The 23,021-nt window shown below is 48.6% G+C and overlaps 1 protein-coding gene across 4 annotated transcripts in view; it reads right to left on the bottom strand.

Moving 5' to 3' along the window:
- The window catches only part of Lin-28 (protein lin-28 homolog), a 265,710-nt gene that overhangs the window by 143,865 nt on the left and 98,824 nt on the right, over positions 1 to 23,021 (bottom strand). For 3 of the 4 annotated variants that reach the window (XM_077685211.1, XM_077685212.1, XM_077685210.1), the window contains exon 2: positions 18,499 to 18,549. In XM_077685211.1, the coding sequence (XP_077541337.1) occupies positions 18,499 to 18,549 (51 nt within the window). Of the gene's footprint in view, positions 1 to 2,624; positions 3,187 to 18,498; positions 18,550 to 23,021 lie in introns of those variants that run through there. The other variant, XM_077685214.1, reaches the window with a different exon arrangement.

The following is a 23,021-nucleotide window of genomic DNA, read 5'->3' as shown; positions in this document are numbered from 1 at the left end:
AATAACTGATTGATTGTGGGGTTTAACGCGCCGACGCAACGCAGGCGATGAGGCGCGCCGTAGTGGAGGGCTCCGGATTAATTTTGACCACCTGGGGATCTTTAACGTGCGCCGAAATCTCGTACACACGGGCGTTTTTGCTTTTCGCCTCCATCAGAAAAGCGGCCGCCGCGGCCGGGAATCGAACCCGCGACCTCGTGCTCAGCAACGCAACGCCTTAGCCACTGAGCCACCGCGGCGGGTAGTAGGTAATAACTGATACCGGGAGCTATTTTATTCGTAATATTGTTCACTGGAGATGCCATAGAACTGCAGATACACATGGTACGGGCAATTAGCATTGAGAGGAATGAAGCGTCTTGCAGAAATTAGATTCGCCGGAGGTGGCGGCAACCTCCGCACCGTGTTTCCATGCCCCGAGTAGCAGATCCACTCAAACTACCAGTCTTAGGGAGAGCGAAGAGAACTTTTAGTAAGCGTTGTTTTCTTCTTGATTTTCTTTGCCCAAAATTAGATGTCCATAAAAATCCCACCATATACAAGGAGATGAAAGAGTACCTGAGCAAAGCGTGGCGTGTCATTCTTATGACGCTCGTTAATATAATTCAGAATAATGAAAACCCAAGTCACAGGCAGTTGTCAGTCATGCATTTTTTTTTCTGTTCTTGCTAGGTGAACTAATATATGTAACTACATCGCAAAACAAACTTTTACCTCGCAGAAAGAAAAGTAAACGAAAAGGGAAACAACCTACACCAATAACAAGATAACACTGCGTGAGACTACAATACAATATGCTACGAAACTGCGAGAATAAAAAGCCTACTCTCTGTTACAATCAACAATAAGCGGCCGACAACAACGCCAGTGCCTCCAATACTACTTTGAGCACACGTGAAGAGACAGTTAATTAGTACTTTAAATATTACCTGGCACATTTTCAGAATCCAGGACCGACCGATAAACGCGCTCGATGGACATTCTCACTACGAACATTCTCAGTCAAACATTACAATTTTCGCGTACTCCGGGATCATAGGAAAATCGATAAGAACACGTGCGTACAATCTCTTGGTGGACACAGCGCACCATTAAACCGTAATGCTGTCATTTGACCTTTGTTGCACGCCCAAATGCATTTCTCTGCTCAGTTTTTGATGACGTCATCGAAAAGGGGTTAAACTACCGGAACACATCGCTGAATTCACTTTTAGAGACTTTTTGATGATTATGTTTGAAACTTAGTTGATGTTTTTGTATATTTCCTCTCTCTTCTTGTGTATACGTTCACAGCCATTGATTTGGGATTCACCGAATGAAGCGTAACCCTGCGCGTAGGTGATTAAAGGGGCCACGGGGACAAAATACACGTTTAAGTGAATGAACGACTGCTCTGTCACGATAACAATGACACCATTTTTATCTGAAATCTGAAACAAGCAATCGAGATACAAACAATACATATGAAGCAGTTGGCGACTCCTCAAACGCTTCCCGGCGATTGAGGAGCCGATTATGGAGTATGACGTCACACGATCTTGCTTGTGCGATTGGCGGACGCCAAACTGAGCCACCACTAAGGAATACGGCTGAACGATTGTAGCGGGGCCTATAGTCCCGTTTGATCGGGCCGCTTGAATGCTAACGTGTGGTAAGCACAGTGATAACTATGTTTTTGGAACTGGCCCTTATCACGTCACTCCTTCTTACATTACGCGTTTTTTTTTCGGTTAAAGAACCTCTTTCGCTGCTGGATTGGAGCTGGGTTAATTACCAAACGCTAGCTCTTTCAAATTGTACAAAGTTGGACAGTAAAAGCTCGTTAATTAGAGCTCGAAGGGGACCATAAAATTGTTCAAATTGAGCGGAGTTCGAATTAGCGGGCGGGCGCTAGGATGAATGGAAATCGCGCCAAACTGCGAGGGCAAAACCCAAAGAAGCCACCTCTGGACTCGTTAACGCGAATTAGGCGCTACTAGAGGTTTGTGGCAGGTGATTACGTAAATGCTGTTTCGTAAATAATAATGGCAAGCGCAGGAGCACTGGCGCCGGTGGCGCGGCGCCCGCCGTAGAAGCGAAATAAGCTGTTGCAGGAGCGTAGCGCGCGCGGCACGGTGTTGTTTTTCTGTTTCGTTGTTTTGCATCACTAGTAAATTTGGTTTGGATTTGCAACACATTGTAATTGCTCTAAGCCTACTTCTTCTTTCTGCGGGGAGCGATGATAACCAGGACATCATAGTTGGAATTAACCGTTCAGGATACCGACGCGTTCGAATTATCGGCGAGTTTTTCTCCATTGAAATATACAGGGCTGTGCCGGCACGAAGACGTGAGTTCGAATTAACCGAGTTCGAAGTACCGAGCTCTTACTGTGTTTTGTCTTTGTGGCCCCTTTACATCACAGATAAAAGCCACCACACTCAAATGGTGGCTCAGAATAGCTGCCCAAACAGCAGCTGTACAAGGCCTTACCGACTAACGTGAGCACGTGTTCGCGCTTTGAGCAACAGCCGCAGCAACAACAGTGGCCGCAAAGCGAGGCGTGGCCCTGACGAGACGCGTGGTAGCAGCACGGGCCGCGGCGAAGCGACTTCGAAAACAAGCAGATAAGTTGCGTCGTCTACCTGGCGTTCTCCCGGTCTGCGACATTCGGCCGGTCCGCTAGCGTCAAAGACGCGTCGAGTAGGGCCGCCGCCGACGGCGTCTTGGCCGGCGCTGTTCTCTCCCCTCTCGTTGTCAGCAGCTCGACAGAAGGTCATCGGGGCCGGCGACGCCCCCGACCACCACAATCGGCGCCGAATTCCATTGATGCCTCCGACGACGACGGGCAACAACTAGCCGCACGGGAGAGCCGCTCGCCGCGCGACTTCTTTCCCTCGAACAACATACGCACGCTCACGCGCGCACAAATCGCGCACGGGAGTCGCACGAGACGACAACTTCGCGCAGCGCTGCCGGAGTCAAAGTCCTCCTCGGTTGCGGTGGAGCTCGCGCACCCGGAGGAGACCAGAAGAAGCCGACACTCGGCTTCTTTCTTGCGGAGGAAGGTCGGCCGGGAGTGAAAAGACAAAAGTTGGGAGCGGCGGTAGCGTGGTCGCGCGACTACGGTTACGTCGCGGCGGCAGCGGCGGCGGGCCTGGAGGCGACCGCGGAGGAGGAAGGCCTTCCGCGGCAGCCAGCGCTAGTGGCTGCGCCCCCCTCTTCGCTCGCATGCCCGCACGCACGCACGAGGTCCCGTGCGCGGGGGGAGGAGGTTCTGTTCCGAGAGGATGACGCAAACGAGAAACAAAACGAGACCGCTGTTGGAGGTGGGACGTCGCGGGACGGCCCGCCGGTTTCCGGTTCCGTCGTCTGCTCCTCTGCTATTTCAAAGGCGATGCGCGCGCGCGCGTGCATCCCCTCCCCCTCACCCTCTTCCACATCCTTTTCATCTTGGAGATACCGATGCGGGCACGTGCTGCGCACGCCTCTCCCATCACGGTGCGCTCGAACCCTGTCCTTCCCTCGAACAGGTGAACGATGAGATGTTCGGTGCTTGGGTCGCGATGTTTAACGAGTCGCTTAGAACTGTCCTCCTTTTCGAATCTCACAGGATGTCCCCCCAAAAGAACTCCTTGGCTTAAAAGCAGTTATTTCGTTATATGGAAGAGATTGAATTCCCGCCCTTCGAATAACGCAAACCTCAGATTTCCGAAATTTGTCAACTTTAGATTCGGTGTCATTCCACGCCAAGCTGCGGGTACCGCTTGATGATAGTCTTCAAAGAGTGGCGTTAGGCTTAACCTCGGGCCATCGCATACCCAATGGGGACGCCGACCTGTCGCTTACTTAGCCGCATCGTGTGTGCGCCTCCTTCTTCACTTTTCTTTCTTCGTCATCACTGGCCACCAGTCGGAACACTAACGCGTAACTCCGTACTGACAGCCTACGAATCTGTATTTAGGTGGGTTCGCGGAACCAGCATCTCGGTAGCCTCCCGCTAGAAAAGGAATCTCGCCGCATACTGCGCACCTCGACGCAATTCGTAAGCACGCGTTGACAAACGAGGAATAAAGGCGCTCTTCATAACAGAGCAACAAGAGCAATGACACGCGGCGGCTTGGCGAGTGGCGAGAGCGTCTATTTTTGAGCGGGCTCTGTACGGCTGTTGTGTTTTTCGTTTATCGCGACGTGCTTGGGATTTATAGTGCCGCGTCAAGAGTTCAACGCCCACAAAGCAGCATTTCACGCTTGAGCTCGAGGTTATAGGGATCGTTGCATAATGCGCCCGCCTCGAATGTCAAAGCCCTGACTGCTTCAGTACCCGGCATATGTCCTGTCAAGCCACGGCTATTCTGAGTATAATAAAGCGTGGAATGGTGACTGAGTTGACGCCGTTACGATTCCGTTAGCTCGGGTGTAGAGAAAGAATTGTCCCTTCCAAAACACGACGTCCTACGCTGTGCCTCAATCTGGAGCGCGACTCTGAAGGAGTGCTTTGCTCCTCTTATCTTCCTGCGGGGTCCACGGCTATTTGTTGCAGCGAAAGCTATACGCAGGTGTGACCACCTTAATGTTTCCAAAGCAAAACGTGGCTCCACCCACTATTACCCAACCAATCAGAGCGGAAGTGTAATGAAGGATAAAATTCTCCGTTATCTCACGTGTAAACGCGGAGCTTTTTTCTGCATTTGGAGCGTTCCTTGCTCGACCATTTTATGAAGGCCCATTAGCAGTCAGCCTTCCGTTAATACAGAAGTTGTAAGGTTTATTCGGACCTTAAGAGCTTAAATGTAGGAGAGGGACGAGGGCGAAGGGCGTAGGGGAAACGCGCGAATTTTAATCAGGCTATTGCATAGTTTGCTATTTTGCACACGAAGGAAGGGAAAGTGAGAAAAAAGTAGAGGCCAATCAAGTGGAGAGTAAGCATTCGAGAATACCACCTGCCACGAAAGACGGGAAAGAGGGTTGTGTCAGGTCGTGGCAGACCGAACGGAAGGGTACGTCGAATAGGAGGGTCAAGGACGCAAATACGCAATTCTTGCGCGTTTTAGTTACTAAGTGTTATCCTCCGAGCAAGCATGATTAGAGCGCTAACAGCGCATGCGTTCTGTATAACGAAAAATGTACAGTGACAGTTCTTTGATGTACAGAGCGGGTGGCACCATCCACATTTTAATTATCAATACTGCCGCAATGATCAGGAAACCACCGAAAGGCAATATCGTGACCCGAGTATGCTGCCCATAGTAGATTTTCCTATAAAACATGGCGCTAAATTGACATTGACGAAGACAAAGGACGGCGGAACACAGCATGCACACATACGAAAGCGCAACTATCAAGTGGCCTTTATTTTCCGATCCTATTAGAAAACATTGGAAACATGAACATAGAAAGACAAAAATTCAAAACCACCACACAAAACCCTACATGTGTTCAATTCTTTATACTTGTTATCGTCACCTCTTTTCCTCGCGGTCTCACTCAGAGCTGGCCACACGCGCCCGCCTCCACCTCTGTCTCACTCACTGTCACACGAGGAGCGTCTTTCTGCAAAAAGCTGAATTTCCTTGTTTTTTAGGAGCACCGATGGCTGTTTGTTGGAACTGTGGTTCACATTTGCATTTTTTTTTTTTCAGTGATCGGCCAAACGCCCAGGCGCTTGTAGCTTCGCGCATGCGTTCTTGTGGTCTCGCAGCCGCTCGTTGAGACACCTTCCGGTTTGTCCTATATAGGACCTCCCACAGTCCAACGGAATTTTGTAAACGACTTGTGACTCGCACCTAACGGACAGGTTTCTGTGTTTTACCTCACAGCGTGGGCGTTCCGCGTCATCGTTGTTCACCCGCTTGCACAGTCCCTTCAGCTCGTGTGGGGCGACAAAAAAAAAAAAAAAAAAAAAAAAACTTTACGCGCAAACTTCACCGCAGACAGCCATAGTAGCCGGAAACCCACAAAAGCGTGGCGCTCCTCCGTGGCTAAATGTGGCCGCGTCACGGTCCCAATTTCCGCGCGTCGCCTTGATTTGTACAAACCACCACGAGAGAAAATCACGCGTCTAGATCTTGTAACCGAGCCTTTCTGCTTAGTTCCGGATCTGTCCGAGGAACGGGATGATCCTTCAAAGGCCTATTGGCGTGAATCGGTTGATGTCTCCAAGCCAGCTGGGTGCAATCGCCTTCCAAAAGTACAACTTTGCTTGTGCTAGTATCTCTGCTGAGAAGCATCTGTTTAGAGAAAGATTACTCTGGGAATACGAACCGCTGCGTACTGAAGAGCTGTTATGAGTAGCAATGAAAGGGAACGATGAAGCTGCGTAGACTAGCAAGCGGATGTGGACGGGAAATTTCCGCGGTCAACTCCAAAGAATAGCGACGAAAGCTGAGACAGGCACCAAAAAAATTTTCGAGCTTAACTGCCAGGTATCGAAAGTATGATAGTTAGCCGTTCAGTTCACGAGCTGAAAACGTTACCCTGTCTGCACAAGAACGCACCGAAGCCGCGCCAGGGGATTCCCCTCGAGGGAATCCCCGGTCGGCGGCGAGGCTCTCACGCCCGCCAGTCCGTATTAGAGCGAAGCTAATATACGTTTCAAGCTGTCGTTTTATGTACTCGCGGAATGTGTACCGGAACCAGCTCTATCAACAGCTAATCCGTTAGCGTGCGGGCTTCATTCGTTATGCTCACCCATCCAAACGCGCAAGAGCGTGGTTGAACCTTTAGTAAACGACGCATTCTCCGGACACTTCACAACTCATACAACTCTTCCGCGCAATTTTTCAAGCAAAGGTATTCCATGATATGAGGAGTACACAGCGAGGCATGTTTCGACTAGCCTTTTGGTTACTTGCGTTACGTAACGCTGCCCCTAGCGATGCCATAACCTTCACCCTACGTTGCCAGCGTATACATAATCTGTAAAAAGCCGTAAAAACTTCTTGGCCATCTCCACCGACGGGAAACCTGGGGGAGGGGAGATGCATGCAGTGTACAAGCGTATTCTTAGCGCCTTGGCGTTTTTGCCCACGGAGTTGAAACTGTTGGGGGATAGAGGTATACAGCTTTGCTGTAAGTCTCGTGTCTTGAAGCACGAAGCGTTCTAGCGCGAGGCGTTGGAAAACGAGTGTCCCGGTGTTTTAGTACCGTGACTACATGATACTGTAACGGCAAAATTTGGTCAAATCTCTGCCGCTACGGTAGCATGCTGACCGCAGTGAAGCAGTCGAGGCGTTGAAGAATTTTTAAGGTTAACTTGTTTATTTTACTGATGACATTGGAGACATTTAGCACATACGAACCTGAAACAATACACTTTTTACATAAATGAGAAATACAGTTAAAAGATTAAGAGTACTTAACGGGACATGGCTTACTGGATCGCGGTCTCCCGGCGAAAGGGCCCGACGACAAGCGGCAGAATTTCTGAAGTGAGTCCGGGTGCAGGCCGCCCGCCGTCCTCGCCGGCGGAGCCGCGTTATATCCACGTCAAGCGGTCCGTTGGGGAACGCATTGGGGGAAAAAGTGTATTCTGGAGCGTGCGGACCGCGGGGCCTCAGGCACTTTCTGCAGCCAATCGGGGAGACGCTTGTAAACACCAATCAGCCATGTTCCCGCCAAAGTGAAAAGGACCAATCAAACACAGACACAAGGTTTGAACCCGAAAGCGCGCGCTTGGAGAAATATGGGTGTAAAGAAAGTAGTTCAGACAAAACGCACTAAAGTAAACAGTGGAAAACACAGAAAGGTCGTCTGAAGTACACTGAGGACCCGGAGCACGAAAGCGACCAGCACACACGCCACGGGGGGAATGGAACGCCGCGGCCGCGCTGAAACCCAAGCTGGGACGATGGTCCCCCTCGACAGCCGCGTCCTCCGGTCGGTCAGCGCGCAGACACACTCCGCGTGCGTTTCTTAGAAAAAACGGGGCTAGGCGACCGAAGAGGGATGCTACAAAAATAAGAAAAGCAAACTCAAAGGAGGCTTCGCGACAATTCTACGACAACATGGCACGACGACCACATGAGACGCCGACGGCACAAGCCCTTCAGGGGCTTCGCTCCTAAGACGATGGGCATCGCTATCCACCATCAAGAATAAGTCGTGGCTAGAGCACTGCACGGGCCCGGGCCGGCCCAAAAGCCCGGGCCCGACCCGGCCCGCGGGCCGGGCCGGGCCGCCCGAAGTCGATTATTGGCGGGCCCGGGCCGGACCCGGGCTTAATGCCGCGGGCTCGGGCCGGGCTCGGGCTCGACGCTGTGGGCCCGGGCCAGGCTCGGGCTTGAATTCATAGGCACGGCCGTTAAAAGGTTCGACGTGAAGTGTAGAAAAGAGCATCAAAATGAATATTCTTAGTTTATTTTTGCGCGCTTCTTGCTGTTAGTTGTACGCATTGTTTTAAAAACGTGTTTTGCTAGGTCTTATGGTCACTGTACTGCAATTTTAATGATATTTCTTGTACAGCATCAAGATTTTCTATTTTGTTGTATAACATACCAAAGATACGATTACAAGGAATACCCAAGAGGGGAGGGACTTAATTCAGACATTCTGGAGCTGTGCACCTATGTCTATGTATGTACACGTGTGTTTTAGATGCCGCACCAATCAAAATGCGGCTGCCATGGTCGGGAATCAAACTTGCGTTACAGAGAAACACCACCTCTTAACATCCACTCCAGGGACAATATTTCAACGCGCTTACATACTTGTTGGTTCAAATGTGGATCGAAAAATGTCAGCAATACCAACTTGTGGCCGAGACAACCACTTGAAGTTGCCAAGAGTCTGGTCATCAAAGGTGATGATGTCTCTCGTGTAAGAATACGAGCTGTTATTACGCCGATGTGGCGTGAACTGCAGACGGTGCTAGCTAAACTATGAGCACTTTTAAACCCTCATTTTTTGCGTTTCAGTTCATGACGTGCTTGTACAGACTAGATGCTCCGTCTGATCGCCCGGAATATAATAAACAAACTTTCTTTAGCGTCAAAGACCGGGCCTGGTCACACACGCGCGGGCCCTCCCTAGGCCAAAAAATAAATTACCGGGCCGGGCCGGTCCCGGGCTTCAGATAGCGGGCCCGGGCCGGGCTCGGGCCAGGCCCATTTATGAATGCCCGGGCCCGGACCGGGCTCGGGCTAGGTGTTACGGGCCCGGGTCGGGCTCGGGCTTCGCGAAGCGGGCTCGGGCCGGGCTCGGGCCTTAAAATCAGGCCCGTGCAGTGCTCTAGTCGTGGCTGCGACGTTAAACCCTAAATTGTGTTCAACTGCACTAACCGATGTAAAGGTGCACACAAAAAACTTTGGGCGTCATCAACCGAGGCTTGCTGGTGGGTGTGCGCAGAGGTTGGCGGAATGAGGTGAAGAAGGCCAGAGAGAGCGTGTCTAATTAAAAATATAGTCAGCCGGGCGTGCCCCTCAACTTCAAGCAAAGGTCTTACTCACACAAAGGTAAGACAATTTGTGCGACCGTAAAAGGGTGTAAAGGTACAGGAACATCATGGTTCGGCCCTCTATTAGGGATGTGTACATACTAATTGGGGGAAACCGCGAAATTTAAGAGTTTACTTCTCCGCAGAACGCAAGCCGCGATCGCTTCGGTGGATAAAAAAATCCCGGGCCATCTCGTCTAACGTGAAACCTGGTGAGGGACGAAGCATGCAGTGTATAAGTGTATTCTTGGCGCCTTGGCGTTTTTGCCATCGGGGATGAACGATGAACCATTGGTGGTATAGCTATGCAGCTTTGCTGTAGAAGTCCCGATAAGTAAACGAGTTTTTCCGGTTTTTTAGTACCGTGACTACATGAGACGACAATTACGACGACGACAGGAGACGCCAACAACCCCAGCCCCTAAAGGACTTCGAGTCAGCACAAGGTTCTTGAATGAGACGTCATAACGAACCACATACGCCCTGATTCTGAATGCGTTGTAGCTTTCTTTAAACCGTCTACGGGAACCAGTCATTCGGTATTCTGAACGACGGGATGACAACACGGTCGTTGGACTGAGGCGCCATTCAGACGTGTGAACTTAGCACCGCGCAAGGGACGACGTCACACCAGTGGCGACGGCGGCGGCGGCGGCGGCGTCTGCGGGAGAAGCGATCTGGCGGAAGCCTCTGGTTTCACGCGGGCCAAGAGCCGCTTCCCGACGCACAGCACGGGTTCGCACACAGGAAACGCCACCTTCGCACTTTGCCATCATAGCTGGGCCGACGAAAGAGCTTAGCACACGGTTATTGAGGTCAGAACGGAACGGAAGTCTACACCAGTGAGATGATGCTTGCTAAGCACTAACGCGGACATTCTGAGGAATATTCCGCGGTATAGAGGCCTTCGTTCTGTCTCGACGGTGTTCATGTGGGACGCCACGGCTGAATTTGATATCCGAGGGGAAGATGCGAGGGAGAAGGTCCTCACCTCTTCCGTTGGCGGCGCTTTGACGCAGACTGCGAGAGGAGCGAAAAACAAAGACGATAAACGCAGCCCCCACGAGATTACATGCAGGCACAAAACAATAACGTAGAGGGATATGACGTTTGCGTAAGCTGAAACGACGGCGCGAACCGCGTGAGAGGCGAAGTTTGAATGAACGTATAGGCAGTGTAGTATAGTACGCTGAGCGCGTTCGTGCGACGCGACGTGGAGCACATGCGCAGACAGGACGCTGTTACTTTGCGGCGCCACCAACGAAGACGCCCAGATGCTCCATCTGTACCATTCTCTCTATTTCGCTATTTATCGTGCCTCTGTCGCTGCTCTACCAGTACGCATTGCTCCTTGCTTCGGGAGTCCCTGGCGCCTGTTTTGCAGTGTAAGGATTACACTGTAAAATAATAATCCCTTTTTGCTTAGAACTAACACCCGTACAACCTACCAATATACAAAAAAAAAACACCCCTTGAACGGACGTGGTTGACCGTAAAACACCATTTAAAAGGGTGTATTTTTGTATTTTTCTAGCCTGTAAGGGTGGTGTAAACAACAAAATACCCTCAAGGACGTTTTCCATTGTTTTTTTTCTGCTAGGGAGTAAGAGTGTGAGTTATAAACAGTGGATAACAGTGTAAATTATTTTGCCGTGCACGCTATACCCTCGTTACAGCGACATCGCTTTATTCAAAGTCTCGCTATATTCGAAGCCTGTTATACTCGTAACTGCAGTGCCTGAAGAGAAAATCACCACCGTTTTTAGCGAAGTACCGCTTATAACGAAGTGAGCTTCCCGTAACGCCGACTTGGTTGAAACAACGGCTTGACGTACTTCACAAAGGCACATAAAAAGAATGACAGCAGAAGCGCTTGCCCCGTAGACCTTCACCTGTGTCTGTGTTTATTGCCTTTGGAGTTTTTAGCACGAGTGTGCGCCCTTTTGCCCAACAATGTGTTTTACTCTTTGAAGAAATCATACAAGTTCGCACTTCGAGGCATCGGCTGGACCTTGCTGCAGCTACAATATAAAATTATATAGACACTTTTTAGGGGAATTTTCACTGTCTTATAAATGTGCTACACGAGCGTTTGAAATGATATTTGAGTCGAAGGGCCTTCGAATTTTCAAATACCATTCGAACTGGAAAGAGTTCCGCCGATCTACCCGACAATTCTCAAAGGCAGTTGAGTTTCCACGTTCACCAGCCATGTTTTGGTGGCGCCACTGCTGCCCTGTTTTGTTCTGGGAAAATTTCAATTTTAGAGTTGAAATGGCCAAGAAAACAATTATTAGCGATCCGCGTGATAACAATCTGCAATCACGCTCAAAACATGCACGAGACAGCCAGTTTTTTTTTTTCGCACCGCCGGTGCTGAGAGTACCAGGTTATCTTGTAATCTTAGAGCGAATGATAGAGAACCAAAACCAGTGAAAAATTATGAGGTTAACTTTAAGCACGCAGTTTTACTCGTAAATAATTGTTTTTTGTAACAGCAGAAACTGCGCCCGAGAGTACGACCGCTCGCGCTTCAAAGGCACTGGAGTACCTCAAAGGTCGTTGGTGGTGCTTATTTGACTCATATGGCTTTTTAACCAAAAGCCTTTGAAAAACGTCGTGTAGCAGCTCGACTCAAATGGCATTCGACTTGAAGGCCCTCGAAACGCTCGTATAGCACGGGTATTAAAGTAACACCCTTACACCCTAGCAAAAACACAAGACAAACACCCTTTTATTAAGTGTTAAAATACACCCTTTTCAATGGTGTATAGTATAACTGACACCCTAACACATCAGAAAGAACACGACAAACACCGTTATAATAGGTGTTAAAATACACCCTTCTAAAGGGTGTATAGTATAACGAACACCTTAACGCCATAGCGAAAACGCAAGAAAACACAATTTTACAGGTTGCATTGTCGTTAAAAACATCATTTAAAGGAGTGTTCTTCCTGTGTTTTTGCTAGGGCGTAATGGTGTACGGTGTACTGTCGTTTATAACACCCTTTAAAAGAGTGTTTTTCCCGTGTTTTTGCTAGTGTGTAAGGGTGTTCGTTAAAGAACAAAACCACAGTTAGGTGTAAATCATTTAACAGCGTACAATCCTTCGCCGGACCTCAGAGTGCGGAAAAATGTCCGCCGTTCGCGTTTGCCACCGCAAGAGGCAAACTCGAAGCGACCGAAGCATAGGTGAGAAGGAGCCGAGGGCGAAGAGGTCGGGGAATCCCGAAGACACGCGTAGGAATTCTCCTCGGCACTATCTATCAGCTCCGGAATGCCGGTCCCACGAGTGCATGGGCGGCCCGAGGACGCGCAGCGGCCGCTGCACCGCTCTCCCTCCGGAGGACGCGCTGCCGAATTCAAACAGACCCGCGTCACGAGGCGATGTGGCAGCGGCGGCGTCAACTAGGGGCCAAATTCCACAGAGTGGACGTTGCTCGAGGGAGGGCCGCCACAGTTATCGCTCCCCTTATCGGCCCCGTGCGGCTTGTGTACGCCAAGTATTTATTTCTCCCGAAGGAGTATATATCGCTATCGCCGGGGTCGCGCGGGGCGAAGAGCAGCCGTACGGGATGAATGGCGGAAGATGCGAAAATCAAGGTCTCGCCGTCTCGGAGGTGGTCTCTTCTTCCTCCTTTCTGTTTACTGCTTGGGGGGCGCTGTTGGGGGGAGGGGTTGAGTAATAAAGTTGTGCGGTGCTGTGGGACTGGACTGGCGCGCGAAATTGGGGCTGCCGCTGTATACTGACGGGCAGAATTAAGAATTCGAAGAGGTCGCAAATAAAGAAATTATATGGGATAGATTTCAATGCGTTGTTTTGAAGCCGTGCATTGCAATGGAAGACGTACAGTGTTCTACTCTCCAAGTGTGCGACCTCGCAGAAACAAAGGAAATCAATCAATCAATCAATCAATCAATCAATCAATCAATCAATCAATCAATAAGAATGTACAAAAATCAAAAGTTCCGAACAGCCTTACTGACTCATTTTCTAACAATCTTACTTTTTTTTGCATTCGAAGAATTTCCGTGCGTAGTCCGGCAAGGTGTTTCTTTCTTTTTTTGTTGTTGTTTGCCTTCATGGTATGTGCTCTTGGCGGATGTGCTCAATTTTAACAGAGAAGCAGTTTAGAAAATCGCTATTCTGTGTGTCGGCAGTTAAGAATACCAAGCAAATATCGAACGCACGTGAGCGCGTGCCTCGCGGCTACCGCCCACCGTTTCGGGTGCATGTTTGTCAAGCCAGGCATACCCACTTAGGGAGATTGGCCAAGAGTGTCAAAAAACAAAAAAACAAACGAACAAAAAAAACCTCCAGCGTTCGCCGTAATCGCGGCAACACTTGCTCGGAACGAGAAAGACGCGTCATGGCGTACGCCCCTCCAAGGTGATGTCCTATAATTATCACTTCCGAAAAAAAAAAAAAAATGAAGGAAGCTCACACGTATAGCCACAACGATGGAGTAAAGATCGTTGCGGCAGCGAAGAAGAAGCAAATCTGCTGCAATCGTGGACTTAAACCGTTTTGATGGTCATGAAGGTTGCGTATACAGCTTCGTTATATCTTCATGTCTTACGCGTTAGAGCGAGCTTCCTTTACTTTTTTCATCAACTTTTTTAACATTATAAAAGCGAAGGACTCGTAATTCTGCACCTACCTAGGCGTTTTTTCGAGGCCTTGTATAATAGTTTGGCAAGGACGTAGTAAAGCGGCCTGTTGCAGGCATCCAACCGGGACCTTACACATGACTGATGACTTTGATATCAACTAGGCCACTTAATTCAACGTTGCTACAGGCAGATGGGTGAATGCAGAAGTCCCCCAAAAATTAGCCCCCACACCCCCCCTCACCTCCGAAAAAAGAAAAAGAAAAACGTTGTAGAGAATATTTACACTCTTGGGGTTTCAGATGTTGGCGCGAAAGCGTTATACACGCGACTACTACATTGTTGTGAAACTGAACCATAAATTTGCCTCAACGCGCTACATTTTGATAAAGCCAGTAATAAAACGTTACCTCCCTTGTCTCAGCGAAAAGTTGTAGCCGCAGTATTTGATTACCTCCACGACATCGGTGTCGCCGACACGATACAGGAGTAAACATCCTGGCACTATGTGCAACCATTTTGACTTTTCACGTGACGCACTCACGGTCACACAGGATACCTCCCTTTTCTTTTTTTCTTACGTTTTCTCCTCTTTTAATTGTTCATTTTCTTTCTCTCCTCCGTCTTACTTCCTGTAGTGACTTCATCTCCTCCCCCCATTCCCGCAGAGTAGCATGTACACGACAATATGTCCGCAGGCACCTCTGGTTAACTCTAATAAATAGCTCTCTCTCTCTCTCTCTCTCTCTCTCTCTCTCTCTCTCTCTCTCTCCGTTTACGCAGTGCACTGTTGTTTGCACAGGTGCCCGAATGGCGCCACCCCCTGCGCATATATGCTCCACATTTCTACCACAATGAGCGAAGTCGTCGATATATTTTTTTCCTTTCTTCGTAAAAACAACTCGTTATTCGTCGTCTTGTGAAAATAGGAAAAACGGAGCTAATAAGCTGCTTTTTACGCCCAATCGACAACAGCTTTTAGAGCGCCACTCCCCTGGAGTCGTCAGCGCAGTTTAAACGCGCTAACTCCGACAAATCACATCAGGCATCTCAGTCAGCGCCGACACAAAACGACCTCACAGAATGCATAAATTTAGGCAAGTTCAGCCCCCGCCGGAGAAGATTTCAAAGAAAAAAGGAAAGAGGGCTTCGGGCGCGGATGAGATGACGACGTGAACAAATTCTGGGAACGCAAAGAACAACAGCGCTTATGCGAAGTCTTCCCTCATTGGTGTGACGGTGAATGAAGCGGCGCGATTTTTGAATCTGCCCCCGCATCCCCAACCGCCTCCCTCCGGCTCTTTCAGCCTTTTTTTTCTCGCTGTTCATTTCTTTTCATTTTTCAAACGAAAGCGGCGCTGGGATCCAGGGACAACGGGTCGGGGCCCCACCTCTCGGCATTGATCTCGGCGTCACGCGAGCGAGCGGCAACAAAGGCCATTCGACCGGTGCACTGAGCGAGTGAGGGAGACGGGCCCGACGTTTCGACCCATCCCCGATGACTCTTGTCTGGCTGGAAATGCCCCTAAAGGGACAGCCAACCTATTTTTGTGGAGTGCATGTCGTCCAGTTGATATGAAACACAGCGTTTTACACACTTCCAATAAAAAAAGCGGAAATATATTTAATTTGACACTAAACTTGCTGAAGCCTGAAATATGGCTGCATGCAGTGTATAAACGCGACTCTACGTTACGTGTCCCAACAATTCCGTCGATTTCAACGCGTGATTCAAAAACCGTATGAAGGAATAGGGAAGGTTTTGCATTATTGTTGCTTTAGCCGCGGACAATTTTTTTAAATACCGCTTTTCATCTCACGTAGTATGTTGCCGCACGTATGTTACTCTCATAATTGCTAGCATTCATTTTGGCGGGCCAAGTACGGAGGGTAGATCCAAAAAGTCCGGTTTTGAAAGTCTCAGGGCGCTATCAGTACAACCTCTTCGGGTTAGGGTGTTTTAAGCGATGCCCGTCCATTCGGGATAAAGAAAATATACTCGACGAAAACCGGTAGTCTGTCCGTTTAAGAGTATAGCGAGCGTTACTAGATCAACACGCTAGGAAAAAGACAAAAGACAGCATAGTTCATCGTCAAAAAAGTTAGGACGAATTTATTGACGGCATCGATAGCGTTGTAATCAGGTTTGGAGGTGCGGATTGATAAAGCTCAAGCTGCATCCCCCCCCCCCCTCCCCATGGCGGTTACGTCAATTAGCAGTGGTTAATAAAAATAGGGACGCGGAATTTGTGGATGCAAAGACTACAGAGTAAAAAAAAAAGAAAAAAAGGAGCACAGATAATGAACACTCATGATTGGAAAACAAATAAATTCAAATGGACGAAAAATAAATTAGAATCAATTAAAAATAAATAAAAATAAGTCAATTCACATGAACCAAGGGTCAAATGGTTGTGCAGCGAACCCGCTGTGAAGATAATGAGGAATGGCGTATTTTGTGGCTGGGCTTCTGGGGATCGGATTTCGTGGTTGACTCGACGCCGCTATTGTGCGGAACGACTATTCTCTCGACATCTCTACTGAAAGTTCCTGCGTTTGGAGTCAATATTTACAACTCACTGCGGTGTTTCTTTAAATGGATCCTGAGATTAGTCATAAACATCGTTTAATTATCATACGGAAGAAAAAAAGAATACAGTACCAAAGCAATCTTATGAGTTCCATCCGCGGTGTTCCTTTAAAAAGGCCGCGTCAGTTGTGAAGATACACTCGCAAGTCGTTGTCGTCATTGTCATCACCTTCATCATCATCATCATGTTTGTGTCACTACATGACGAAGGTCTGCAATTAATATCAAGTCGACAAGGCTGAATTTACAAGAATAGAATGTTAGCTTGTTTAACCAGTACAACCTGTGTGTGAGGAAACGAAGTCGACAGCAACCACGAAATGGGAGACAATAAGAATTATGAAGGCTGAGATAGCGTGAAGACAACCGATCCCGGTACGGTAACCGGTACTCCTGCGAATGTGCACAACCAGTTTTTCATACTTTGCGCATGCGCACAACCAGTTTTTCCTACTTCGCGCACGCGCAGTTGCGCTGGTCGTTTGGTACCGTACCGGGACCGGCTCTCCCCTGTGCTATAACTCTCTATTGCAAACCTTGAAAACCAGTTTTATCTAACCACTTTAGTCGCCGAGGCGGTCGCAAACGGTGAAGTATTCTTTTTGTTTATATTCGAAAGTTTGCTGTGCATAAAGGTACGGTGGGGGCGGGTATGGCTAAATGTACTTGGGAAACTTGTTCTCAGCGATGAAGCCTAACCCTGGTATTCTGAATCCTTTCTCCACTCGAGCCTCCAATGAAAAAGATCACTGAAATCGATTTCCCTTGCATAAGCATTGCGGAATCCTCCCCTCAGCCGAGTGGAGCGAGCAGATGGAGTGGAGGAGGGACTTAGAATCCGGCCCTAAGAGGCTGTGGTGATGTGGCCCAAAGAGCCAGCGTTCGTAGTCCGGAGGTCGGCCTGGATACAGTCCCACACTGTTTAACTGTTGATGCCGGGAGTACTGCACACCACGAAAAGTCCACAGAAGATGGTGGATATCTGCGTTCGATGCAGATGTGTAGCGATATGGGCAAATAGGGACAAATGGTGCCCGTTGGTTCGTTGGCCAGGAGTGTATGACGGCTGGGGTGAGTGTTTCATGGACATGAATCCTTCTTGGCTACTCATTACAGGTTAGACAAGGCTCTACGCTTCTGATAATTGGTCAGATAAGGGATTGAATGGGTTAAACTGCTCAATGATGTCACAATTAGGATTTTGACAAAATCCTTTAAGCGTACCTTTAAGCTGCAGTGCACCTTTACGGCCGCAAAATATTCCACACACTGCGCTCAACGCCCAAAGTAAATAAGCCGCAAGATGTACAAGGACCAGCGTCTTCGAAGTATTAGGCACAGGTCGTACACAGGTGTTGAAAAAGATAGCGCGCGATATTAATAAATTTTAGTGTCAACGAAGTAATTAGCAATAAAACTTTATCCTTTAACCGAACAAAATCAGTAACCAAAAGTCCTGGCATCCGTAACGTGTGCAGCGGATGCCGCATTTTTCTTACGCCATCGTCATAGCATCTCGGACGGTGGGATATGTAAATCCATAAAATTCTGAAGTGACGTCACGGACGATTACCTGTTGCCACATACAGTTGAATATCAATTCCACACACACAAAAAACTTCTACGAATACCCGGATTTAACGAAGAGATTATGATCTTCTCGCAGTGGCTTACAGGATTAGTACTCTCAAGTTTACGAAGTTCCCGATTTAACAAAGTAACTGTTGGGTTTTGGCGACTTCTTCAAATCGAAGTTCAAGTGCATGTTCACGGAACGAGACGACACAACGGAGCGCGCGAATGTGATGTATTATTCATTCGTACACGACTGTATAGGTTCCAGGCCATGCGTTTGTTTCAATCGTGCACGTGACACTCTTACCGTTGATACTGCTTTCCGTGCATCCGTTTGTGTGTACGATGACCTCGGAACCTGCATGAAAAAACAAAAGGAATCGCAGTCAGCAACGGGGCATTACTTTCCGCGCGCTAACCAACGTGCAACGACCACAAAACTTGCAAAATTTCCAGGAATGTCAAATATTAAAAAAAAAATGTAGTTGATTCCCCTGGTCATAGGAATCAGTAAAACACGAAAGTGAAATGTGCAGCGAAATCTACAGCTGAGCATGATTTAAAAGTCGGCGACTGTCTTGTGGGTGTGCTTAGCGAGCGACGTCCTGCTTGCGGGTCGCTTCGGCAAAGGTGTACTGGCGTCATTTCCGTGAAGGATATCACTTCAGTGATACGTTGGGATATCGCGGCGTAAAACACTTTCGTGTTAAAATATAAAACCTGTAAACGAACAACCCTAAGTATAACGTAGTCTTTAGTACTAAAGGTTGCTTCCCCGCAAGAAGACCCTGTGTGCAGGGGTGCATCCTTTACAGGCCGCTTGCTTGGTTGTACTGGCGCACTTCCGTGACGGATATGGCGTCAGCGAATTCTTCGTGTATCCGGGAATAAAACACTTTCGTGTTAAAATAGATCGACTCCCATCCCTTTCCGCCACAACTTCTGAGCCAGAAATTTTTCGGAAGAGGAGTAGAAATATGGTAGCAGTTAAATGCGCTTTATACAACGGGTACACGTGACACACCCTGCACGAGAAAGAACAACTCGTAGCATTTAGAATACAGCAGTAAACGCGACTTCATTAACATTAATAATAATAATAACAGCGTTTTTTAAACAGCGAAGCTGTTTAGCAAGTCGTAATTTTCCATGTCCGTAGTAAAAAATACCAATAAATTGCCGAGCACACGAACATGACCGCGGGCCCCGTGGCGAACGCCCGGCAGTTAACCAAACCAGTGATTGTGTGTGCGTGTTTCGTGAGGACCGCCTAGCATCCCCTACGCACTTTTGTCAAGCCAAGCATACCCACTTAGGAATATTGGCCAAGATTGCAGCGACCGCAAGTCAATTAAAAAAATTAAGAAAATGCCGAGTGCTCGAGTGGGCATGCCTCGTGGCGGCCGCCAAGCGTTCCCGGCACACGTTTGTCAAGCCAAGCACACCAACTTAGGAACATTGGCCAAGAGTGCGATTTCTTGCTCTGACTGGCTTCTACAGTTTCATCTTGACCACTGTAAAACACTGAACGATCGAATCGGGCCATTTTTCTCGAATGTAGAGTGTCAGAAGTGCCCGGAAATATATAAATAATCGTCAGCGCTCAAAGGAGCCAGAAAGTAGCCAAGTTGCCACACTATAATTTCAGTCTCCCCGAGCCTCTAAAAGTCGCCAGTTCGGCGACAAATAGCCAAACCTGGAAACTTTGATGGCGGTACATACTAGCACTACATATATTACTACAATAACATGTGATATCAAGCAGGACAACTGACTTGTATTGATATCAGTCGGGTGATGTTAGTGCTCGCTCAGTGGCGTAGAAATAAACTGCACTTGCGGTGCGCCCGAAAGGCACCGTTTTGCGCCGTCATCGGAGCCCGCCGGGTGGCGAGCGTCGTCGAGCACCGCAAAGGCGGAGTTTTGCGGCGAGACAAAGGATTCCGACAGTGACGCACAGGCGCCGCAAGCTTCCGGCCACCGAGAAGGCGGCGATCCTGCAGCCGTACCTCATGACCCGACATGACTGGCTCATTTCCGCACCCAGCGCTATATGACGGTGCCTGAAAGGCGAGCCTGGCGTAGACGTGCACTTCCCTCAGGAAGCAGCGCCGCTTGTGGACAGAAAGCTCGGGCCAGGCTTTCGAGTGTTGTTCGTTCTGCACTGCTTACATTTACTGCATTTTAATTTTGCGTAGAATTGCACCTAAGCTGTATTTACGCCTAAAGAAATACGCTCTCTTTCTCTCACTCACTCATTGCAACCTGTCCGTGGCATATGATGTGCCTAAGCCCACATCAGATGTACCAGGATCTCGCACGACGGTTTAAAGGGAGACTGAAGTGATTTGTAAACATTGCGGGATTACTAGCGCAAATTGTAGTCCGGAGTCCATAGGCCATGTTTCGACCACTCAGAGCGCGTTTACGCGAATTTATTTAGTTGAAAAATCAATTCGAAAATGCTGTCCTCCTCTCTGCACGCTCGCCCATTTTCTGTGGTATTTTCGTGTGACGTCGGGAGGAGCCGATCTCGCAATTGGCTGCGCTACCGCACGGCTCCCCGGCCTTCAGGCAGAGTCAATCGGCCCAGCGTTTCGTCCTCCGGCCGCCGACGGGCCGTCGCAATTCGTTCGCTCAGTTGAAACGAAGCCAGGACACGTTTGTGAATGGAAGAATGTGGCTTTCTTTACTTGGTTAGTTTGTACACTGTATGTAGCTCCAAGTCAAGGTCGCTTCACACAAGCGCTGCACAAGCGCACATGCGGCGCTTCGCTGACTGGTACGTTAGTAGGAAAACCTGAGGCCACTTGAAGGCGGGAGAAGAGTCAGCGAAGTCAATATAGGAACTAAGGAAATAAAACCAACTGAAACTTTTACCGTACAGCGCAAAACTAGGGAGCAGGAAGCACTTTTTTTGCGCTGGGTGAACAAGCACAGCGGTCAGCAGCACGACCACACATCTGCGAACGCTTTTCCGTCTAGAGAGATAGAAAAATATTTTTATTTAAGAAATGCAATTGCTAGACGCGAGATATTGTGGAAGTTTGGGGGACGCTTGCTGCATGAGCGCTATACAACAAATAGTCACCTAAGTAAGGTGCTTGAAATGCTAAAACTAAATAAAAGTGTAAACTGGTTATACATTATATATACCCATGTATCCAACCTCCGCTGGGTTGGCTCGTGGCCGAGTGGTCTGAAGCGCTAGGATTGTTGTTTTGCAAGGTTCGAATTTCCGAGGTTACATGCTGTTTTTTGTAAGTTGATTTTTTTCGTTTGCGGCCGATCTTTTCCAAACTGAGTTCACCATTTTTGGGCCGTAACGTTCACTGCTGACACTGACACTGACGCGCTAGCGAGTTCTCGCTGGCATGCTGCTGCCACAAGCACCGACTACTTGCGGGCAGTGGGCACAGACCAGAATCAGCAGACTCTTGGCCTGGTGCGAACACGCTTTTTACGATACAGGCATGAGTGAGGCATGCTCCGAATATGCGGGAAGAGCGCAGTGGCATTTGAGCGTCTGCGGTGACGCGGAGGGCGTTCATCCACTGCGTAGGCCTCGGCTAGTGATTGCTACCATACCAAGCCGTCCTGGGAGGCTTATCTTATGCATTTTACAGCCGACAACATGACAGAAGCGCGGTATGACGATTACTGAGATATCGAGAATGCCCATCCAACGATGCCGTCGGAGGTCAAGCATGTTGTTTTACAGAACCGAAACCGAAACTTGCTTGAATGCTAACCTTGGACATCGTCCAATCAAGGTGCATCTCCTCCTGTCGTCACAGCTTTTAGTTGGCGCGGCCGCCACAGCCCGCGCATGGTAGTTTTTCTTCTTTCCCGCTTTATAAAATAATTACCGACTTATCAACCGGGTGAACAATGAAAAGTGTGGTAATTTGAGGCAGTCTACGCAGTGCAAGCAAAACAGGGAGCTTGACAAATTCACTTCAGTGTCCCTTTAATTTATCCCCCAGAAAATTGGGCATCCCCGAAACAAAATCCCGGGCCATCTTCACTAACGTGAAACCTGGTTATGGGCGAAGCATGCTGTGTATAAGTATTTTTGGCGCCCTGGCGTTTTGGCCAACGCAGATGAAACCGTTGGGAAGTAGAGGTATACAGCTTTGCTGTAAAAGTCTCTTCTGTTTGAAGCATGGAGCTCTTTAGCGCGAGGCGTAAACGATTGTCCCGGTGTTTTTTTTTTTTTTTTTAGTACGCGTTACGTTCTAGCGCGAGGCGTAAACGAGTTTACCGGTGTTTTAGTTGCGTGACTACATGAGACGACGATTACGATGACGACGACAGGGCACACCAACAGCCCCAGTCCCTGAGTGGCTTTGCCCCTAAAATAAAGAACAACGTCCTTTGACAGCCCCACGTGGAACCCGTGAAACTCGTGATTCACGCTATACACATTGTATTAATGCTGCTGTACACTCATTGATCAATGAAACGTGATAACAAAAATATCAACTGCCGCAACCCACAACTGGCGCGATTTCTTTCCATGGAAGTCAAATTGACGCGTGGCTTAATCGCAGTAACAAAGTTGGGAAATGTGGCTCATCTGAACTTCCAATAGCGCGCTATTATTCGACCTCCACGGACAGCGTTTTTCAACTTCGCGTGTATCGGTTCATATTCTCGTGTTCTCATTTAAATTGTCCGTGACTGTACATGCTGACGTAGTGCTTGAAGGGCCATGAAGAAAAATTACAAGTTTGTAGCGTTCAAAAGAATGCAGTAAACCAATACCAGTGACGGTAATTATAACCCAAAGTTGAATTAACTAATGTAGATATCAGGGAAAACATGCGA

The sequence above is a fragment of the Haemaphysalis longicornis genome, unplaced genomic scaffold, assembly GCF_048455015.1.
Source record: "Haemaphysalis longicornis isolate Haplotype H1 unplaced genomic scaffold, Haemaphysalis longicornis Haplotype H1 scaffold_9, whole genome shotgun sequence".
NCBI classification, from domain to species: domain Eukaryota; kingdom Metazoa; phylum Arthropoda; class Arachnida; order Ixodida; family Ixodidae; genus Haemaphysalis; species Haemaphysalis longicornis.
Note: the sequence above shows the minus strand (reverse complement) of the source record. Positions and strands in the feature narration are given on the sequence as shown.